Source organism: Phlebotomus papatasi, chromosome 1 (assembly GCF_024763615.1).
Source record: "Phlebotomus papatasi isolate M1 chromosome 1, Ppap_2.1, whole genome shotgun sequence".
Lineage (NCBI taxonomy): Eukaryota > Metazoa > Arthropoda > Insecta > Diptera > Psychodidae > Phlebotomus > Phlebotomus papatasi.
In genome coordinates, this window is record NC_077222.1 from 80,968,819 (window position 1) to 80,977,010 (window position 8,192).

General features: G+C 35.1%; 1 protein-coding gene across 1 annotated transcript in view; it reads right to left on the reverse strand.

Moving 5' to 3' along the window:
* Nucleotides 1–6: 6 nt before the first annotated feature.
* LOC129810321 (E3 ubiquitin-protein ligase RNF123) overlaps nucleotides 7–8,192 on the reverse strand; it is a 16,983-nt gene continuing 8,797 nt past the window's right edge. The window contains exons 4-6 of the mRNA XM_055860713.1: nucleotides 3,341–4,173; nucleotides 3,104–3,281; nucleotides 7–541 (exon numbers count right to left, since the gene is read on the reverse strand). Of these exons, the coding sequence (XP_055716688.1) occupies nucleotides 388–541; nucleotides 3,104–3,281; nucleotides 3,341–4,173 (1,165 nt within the window). The 3' untranslated portion in view covers nucleotides 7–387. The remainder of the gene's footprint in view (nucleotides 542–3,103; nucleotides 3,282–3,340; nucleotides 4,174–8,192) is intronic.

The following is an 8,192-nucleotide window of genomic DNA, read 5'->3' on the forward strand; positions in this document are numbered from 1 at the left end:
CTCTCATTTTGTGCAACAATTTTTTTATTTTAAAATACAGTCTTGTGCCAAAAATAGCAGCATAAAACGGGATAACTTCATCTAAGGTCACCTGTTATCTCACTTTTGGCTGCGCCACTAATTTTGACATTGGACAGTTGCTGGTGATTTTGTGCTGATAGCAATTATAAATCGTAATCTTACAATTGGCTTTGGAATGCTAAAATTCTCAAATATCAACATTGACTAAATAGCTAAAACACTCACAAAATTTTGCAAATATAAATTTCACTAGAGACAAATTGACTAGAATTTTTTGAGGCAAAAATTCATATTTTTTATAAAAAAAAGTACACACGCGAAAAATATTTCTGGCAGTGTTAAAGATTGAACACACAGCTTAGATATTCAAGATGGAAAGTACTCAGTACTATCATCAGAAGATAGAGATATAAGGGTATTCTCATACAGAATGGTTCCATCGAAGGACTTTACGCATGAAATTGGTGTTTTGCAGTAGAAACAGAGTTTATTGCTGAGTAAATGCTGCACGATGCAATTTCTGGAAGAGAAACGAATCTCATATCAAATTTCATTCCTGATAAAGAAATAATAATAAGCCTAGATCGGCTTTTTGTAGGTGAGATTTCTAAAATGAGACAATTCAGAATGCATGCAGATAAAATAAGGATTTTAGGTGGCAGACCGATTTTTCGTATTTAAACCAAAATGTCTATAGGTCTAAGGGTCTAAGATCAGGATAAACTGATAAAAAATACGGTTTTCGTTGAGGGGCCCTTAGCGTTGGTCCTAGGAATTTCAAATGTTCTAAAAAGTAGTAATTCTTGAGATCTTTTATTTTCTTATTTCATTATTAAATTCTAAAACATCCCACTTGGCAAATTGGCAATTAGAACGATAAAAAATGTGATTAATTTACAAAATTCACATTTTGAAAAAAAGGAGGGGTAAAGCGTCTCAATATGCGGCAATTGCTCCTTTTAAATCATCAGGAATTTTTCTAGCATTAAAAATATTCGAATTGCATCCAGTGAGCTTCACTGTGCATGGATCTACACGCCATGGTACAGACAATCCCATTCTTGTAGGGAAAAGTGTCCATGCTTTGAACGATCCCAAGCTTCGTAATAATGACCAATTTTTTCTATATCTCAATAAATGTGACTCAGCATAACCCTTTTTTTTTTAAATAGCGGAAAGTGCGCAGTTTTTAAAATATATTGCGGAGTTACATTTATTCATAAATATAAGAAAAAAATTATCATTACGAAGCTTGGAGTACGAAGCATGGGCACTTTCCTCTGTAAAAAAAAATAATACCGCTTGTCTAGAAATTCTGCTTTCGGGAATGCCTAGTTCTTCTATGGAATCTTCGCAAAGCGCCCCACGCTTTGCGAAGTTTTGCGAAACACTTGAACTCTTGATTTAGATTGTATATCCTAAACACCCTCCCCTCTGGCATATGGCCTGTCGCCTGTAGATTTGAAGCTTGAAGCCAAAGCTTACCTTGATCAACATATTTTTGCTAATTGGCTCAGCAAAAATATGCTAAAAACGTTTCCTTTTTCAGCTAAAATTTATCGCTAGGAATAGTCAAAAGATCGCGTATAAGGCGAAAAATAACTTTAGAGTAATCGGAGTAATGCAATTTGTTTTAGATCCGTTCAGGGAATCTATAAGGACTGAAGCCATTTATGAAATCGGCCGCCAGAAGTTTCTCCAAAACTCTCAGTTCAGCGTTCATCCTAACTATATATTCCCTATAACATCGACCTATGGTTCAACATTAACTAAAGCTCAATATGAAAATCCATGACCTCTAGGAACGCTCTTTAGAAATTGGCCCCGCTATGAGAGACTTCTATGATGTCACTTCAAATACCCAAGAAGGGTTTAATCGTTGTGAAAAGGCTAGTGCTAACAAATTGATTGAACCCAGACACGACCCCATTCGTTTGAAAAATACGCCCTCTGAAAGTTTTTTAACCTATGAACTTGAAAACCGTTATGAGGAATGATTCAAAGGATATTTTTTTATATGAGCCAATTGTTTAAATAACCTTCAAAACTTTTCCAAAAAAGGAAAAAAAAATCCTACAACGTGATTTCGAGTTATTAAAAACATCGTGATTTTGATTAAGGTGAAGACATTGAATAGAGTGAAAATATATGTTCTGTTATACGGGCTTCAGACCTAAGGTTTAGCTATATGGCTTAACTACTCTAATTTTTTTATCAATTTCAATTTTTTGGAAAAATTTAACTTAAAATTGGAGTAATAAGGACAAATTACCTATTAGGCTTTCAAAAAGCAATAAAATTGCGCGCAGTTTAAAGATTTTGAAAAATTCGGGAACTGGGCTAAACCTCTAGTCTGAAGCCGGCCTTACGGACCTTGGGACCTTACGGCCCTACGGACCTCAATGGGTCAAGTGGTAGAGCACTCGCTCTATGATGCAAGTGTCCCGGGTTCGAACCCCTTCATAATTAAACGTGAAAATTATAAACAAAATTTCTCGCTCGATTGAGCGAGAGTCTACTGTAGCCGAAATTGCAACCTGGCCGAAATTTGGTACATTTTACCCTATATTTATTTATTTTTTAATTGTAGCACCCTTTGTGGTCGTTATATAGTCTTTTATTCATTTTCACTTTTATTCCTTTTATTCATCGTCATTTTTTGATAATTAAAAGCGAAGTCATGGCTGTTTTGAGGAAAAAATCGACTCTTGATTAATGGGGTCCAGAGGGGTCCAATTTTTCTAAACGAAACCTGTAATGTCTAGCTATAACGTACTAAAACTTACACCTGATTCTAAGAGGAAGAAGTTTAGGCCATTGAAAAAACCAAAAAGGGCTGTAAGGTCATCGCACCAAGTTAACTTTTTCATCCAAATCATTAGCAAAAACCGTAAGTCGACATCTCTTTAAATTCGAAGTTATTGAATTTAGAAAACCGGACGGACGAACGGACGAAAGTTTTAAGCCACTCAAATATTCGCGATCTGAGAGTTGAGAAAAACATTTTGTCAAAGTTTGAGCCAGATCAGAGGCATTTAAGTCGAGATTATTAAGGATTTCACATAAATAAAATAATTCTTACCCGCATGATTGATGTTGGCACGGGAGAAATTCACAAGAGATGGCTTTGGCGTAGCAAATTGAACAGAGAGAATCTTCAGAGAGTATAGTCACTTCAGACATCATTGTCTGGCGTTTCTGCAAAACTCTGATCATTTGCTTGACCTTCAGTATTTCCTCAGCAGTTATATGTGTAGGATCTGCAAGAAAATATCCAATGAGATCTGCCAGTAGATCCCAGAAAAACAATCAAACTCACAATCAGCCAAATTGAAGCTCAAAATTGGCGGATCTTGATGGAATGGTTCAGGACTCTGGGCTGAACTATCCACACCATTATCTGTTTGAACTGCCTGAGTCGGAGGAGGTATCACGGGTGGAACCTTTACATCGCCCAGGGCAAATTCCAGAGTAATACTCTGAAAACTCGGCTCAATTAGCAAACACCGAGATACTCTAGGTATCTTGCTCACAACAAAATCTTCCTCCTCGACTTCGTCCTTCATGAGAGCCAGTAGAATTCCCAGAACAGCCGAAATTATCGCAAAATGTGTTACACTACTCAGATCTGGCAGACACAGATCGAGAACATACTGAAAGCATCCAGGAGGGGTAGTTACTCGTGATAGTACTTGACTGGCTAGTTGACAAACCCGTCCTAAAAGCAAGTCGCTGTTAGGTCGTGTGGGATCCTGAAAAATGCCCGGAGCAATGGTAATGATCATTTCTAGAGCTCGCATCAGAGATACAGTAAGTTCGAAGCACATTGAGCAGATCTTGAGCTGCCTGGAGTCAATACCCTGATGCTGATCAGTTCGCCTATTGGCTGTCTGGATCTCCTGCAGCAGCAGGATAAACTCCGAAAATGCCCAATTGAGCTGAGACAGGAGTGAATTGAGGAAAATCGTGCAGTAGGGTTCATCAGCCAATAAAATGCGACTGATAAGGCTCTGAAAGTGCCGTGAAGGACATGCTGGAGCAATGTGATGAAGAAGTCCCGTATGAGATCCATTTTTTCCACGACTCCTATAAAGGCCTAGAGCAGAGGATGTCAGCTCGCCCTGCTGCCAGATACTTGTGGGCCGAGATTCTCTGTGAATTTTAGGAAAAAGCTCACAAAAACTAGTAATAGGGAAAGTGTGCCAAATTTCGGCATAGTTGCATGCAAGCGTCAAAGTCTTAAGTTTGAAATGTAATATTTTAAATTCAAATTGATTTTTTTATTCTTTCTTCTTAAAGAGTGTTGCTTGGAAACTTGTAAAGAGTTTACCATCTTTATTTACTCTAAAATCATTCTTAATACATTTTAAAATAAATAAAAATGTAGACATAGCTTTGGTGCCCTATTTCGGCCGCCTTCATTCTCATAGTTCCTTGCCTTTCGGAAATTCTTCCAATATCTTTTTTACGTAATCTCGTTTGTCGAAGCTACATTTTTTGTTATTCCTTTGCATTGTATAATCTCTAGAGTACGTAAAATCTAAAAGTTCATGGAAATTCGAAGAACAAAAAAGGTGTCCGAAATTGCAAGCTGGCCGGAATTTGGCACACTTACCCTAAGCCTAAATCTGTTTAAAATAATTGAGATTTTTAATGTTGAGTAACAAATGCTAGTCAAGGTTGCGGAATGTAATAATACAAAATCACTTAAATTATTTAATTGATAGTCGAGATATTAGGTAATGTATCATGAAAATTGATTCTTTTAGCTAAACGCAATTAACTTGCAATATTCTCGAAAATATACGGTCATGGAGGTTCATGAATGTTCGATCTGCAAACCGAGTCCTAGTTTTATCTTTTGATTGAGAATCTTTTTAGGTTTGAAATTTTTGGGGCAAATTTCTGGATTATGGTAACTTTTACGAGTCTCTTATCTTCAGCAACACTTGTTCTTTTCTCAAATAAAAATTTTCATAAGGAATGACTGGCATCACATGCAGCAGTTTCCGCGATTAAAAGGCTATTTAAGGATTTAAGAGAACAATCTGAAAAACTAAGAAAAAACCTAGTGATTCTTTCAAAATATATTCGGTTTGTATGCAAACTTGATAAGAATTTTCAGAAAAGTGAATGAAGTATGTTATCGCTTTAAATTAAGAAGATCAGGTAAGTTCGGTGGGCCAAGTTTTTTTTACTGCTTTAAAATACGAATACACCAGCAATATCAGACGCACGCGCCTTGACTATTCCGGACCGTAGCATATCCAGCGAATCAATTTCGCGATTCTTTGATCAAAAATGTCTTAGCTCAGAAATTAATCAGGCTCTTGGAAATAATATCCTAGACTTGGACATCATTACAGTTTATAAATCATCCACAAGAATTGGATTTTTATGGATTCTAAGTCCAAAAAATTTGTTTTTTCCTAGAATATCCAAATTATCCTTTGGGTACCAAAAGATGCAAAAGAGTTAAGGGGGCTTCCTGAATTACCAGGTGAAAAATATCGTTTTTATTGCTAAGATTCTAAGATTATCTAAGATCTAATCTAAGATTATACTCTAAGATCTAATAATCTAAGATTATACCACAAAAATTTCTGAAATCAGTTCAAAGTATTTTCGAAGATTGAGAAACAAAAGTCAAGGGTTGCAGAGCAGGTTTGAACTGAAACAACTGAAAGGTAACAACAACTGAAAGGTAATTTAAGCGAAATCCAAGCACCCCAAGGTTTGCATTGCGAAAGCCAAAAAAACAAGTTTTTGCAACGTGAAACCCGGAAAATCCAATTCTTGCATTGCGAAACCGAAGAATCTCAAAATTACATTGTGAAGCACGAGAAACTCGGTGTTTGTTTGCATCACGGAAGCTGAGAAACTCAAAAATTGCATTGCGAAACAGAAGTAACCCAATTTTTAGATTGCGAAATATCATAGCAACCTAATTTTTGCATTGCGAAACTCAAGAAACCAAGTTTTTGCATCGTTATACGACCCGAGAAATCCTATTTTTGCATCGCGAAACCCAAGAAACTCAAAAATTGCATTGTGAAGCACGAGAAACCCAGATTTTGTATCGTGAAACCCGAGAAACCTACAAATCGCATTGCAAAATCCGAGCAAATCCGTTTTTGCATTGCGAAATCCAAAAAACTCAAAATTGCACTGTGAAGCACGATTAAGCCAGTGTTTGCATCGTGAAACTCGAGAAGCTTAAAATTGCATTGCGAAACCCGAGAAACCTTTCACCACAAAAATAGGAATGAGTTACTCCTTTATTTGAGACGAGCATTATAAGCCTGAGATATTCCACCAATTAGGGACTGCTGTACCAGAGCGCTTCAGTGACCTACTCAAAGTTTGCGATTTTGTAATATTTATGTTTTTTTTTTATTATTTAAGCCCTTTCAATATGTAAAACATGTTGCAAATAATTCCAAGGAACTTTATCGTTCATAAAAAAAATAATAAAATTAAAAAAATTATGGAAAATGCTAATTTTTGACCTTCTAATTTAGCAAACCCCCTTTTAATCCCATTGCTACACGATTTTATTTAAATTAAATATTACAAATTTGCTGTTTTCAGCATTAGCACCCCTAGTGATAGTTTTGTGAACTTGTGATGTCCTCTATAGAATACACGATTCCACGAGATCCTTTAAATTCACCTCTGTTAATTGAATTTATATTTAAATTTAGAAGTCAAATTTAATAGGAAAACTTGATTAAATTTTAACTCGTTTCTGTTTGTGTTCAGAAGAATGAAGGTGTCTCGGATTAAGGGCAAATGGTATGTTGTATGAGATAAATAGTTTTGTCAATTGCTCTGGTTTTCATAAAACTCGCCGAAATGAATAGATAATAAGGCAAGTGGGGCTACATTGAAAATGCTGTTTTTTCGCGTATTTGTAAAGGAAGGTGGCCTTTACCGTAATGAAATTAAAATACATACAAAACAAATGTGGACCTAAATTAAATTACGGTTAAGTGGTCCAACTTCCTTTGGAAACATACAATAATAGCGTATTCAATGTAGCCCTACTTTTCCTTAATCAGCACTCAATTTTGTTTAATTGCTCTGATTAATTTGGTCTTAGAGTTAGAACTATGTAACCAATAGTTTTGGGTCCTCTTCTTTAAATTAGATTCAAAGACGAATAAAACAGGTTTTAGTTATATAAGGTAAAGTGCACCCAAGTCGACCGGTTCCTCAATTCGACCGGTAGAGTCATTTTAATATTTTGCTTATGATTTAACATTTATAGGTCAATTATTCCATAAATAAATACGTAAATAATCCATAAATAATAATAATACATAAATAATCACTATTAAAACATTCAAATATTGACCACCGGTCGAGTCTAGGGCACTTTACCTTACATTATTAAAAATGTGAGTGAAATTTTTAAACCATATATTGTAAGTGTACTAAATTTCGGCATAATTCCATGGAAGCGCCAAAGTCTTAAGTTGGAAATATAATATTTTAGTTACAAATTGATTTTTTTGTTACTTCTTTTTGAGGAGTGTTGCTTGGAAACTTGTAAATAGTTCAATCATTTCAAAATGAATAAAAATATTGACATAGGTGATATTTCGGACACCTTGATTCTCATACATCCTTGCCAATTAGGAATTCCTCCAAAGTCTTTTACACATCATTTTGTTTACAGAAGAGACATTTTTTGCCTTTTTGCATTGTTTAATTTCCAGCGTATGCAAAAACTAAAATTTCTTGGAAGTATTAGGAACAAAATTAGTGTCCGAAATTACAAGCTGGCCGAAATTTGGTACACTTACGGCGTTATCACACTTGCACATTAAAATTTTAATGTGATTCACATTAATTGTCGCTTGTGAGCATCCAAATATGTTATTTGTGTCTTTGAGTCACTTAATATTTGGGGTTTTTCGATTTATTGATAAAGAAGTGGACTTGGCCTGCAAAAATAAGTTTAAATTTACCTAAAGCGTAAATATTTTTCACATTAAAAAATTAAAGTGAAGATCGCATTAATTTTTCGCATTAATGCTATAAATCAATTTATATCAAATTTTGCGGGCCAAGTCTACCTTTTTATCAAAAAATAGATCAAATTTTGAAAATAAAATTATTCAAACACACAAATTACACATTTGGACTCTCACCAGCGACAATTAATG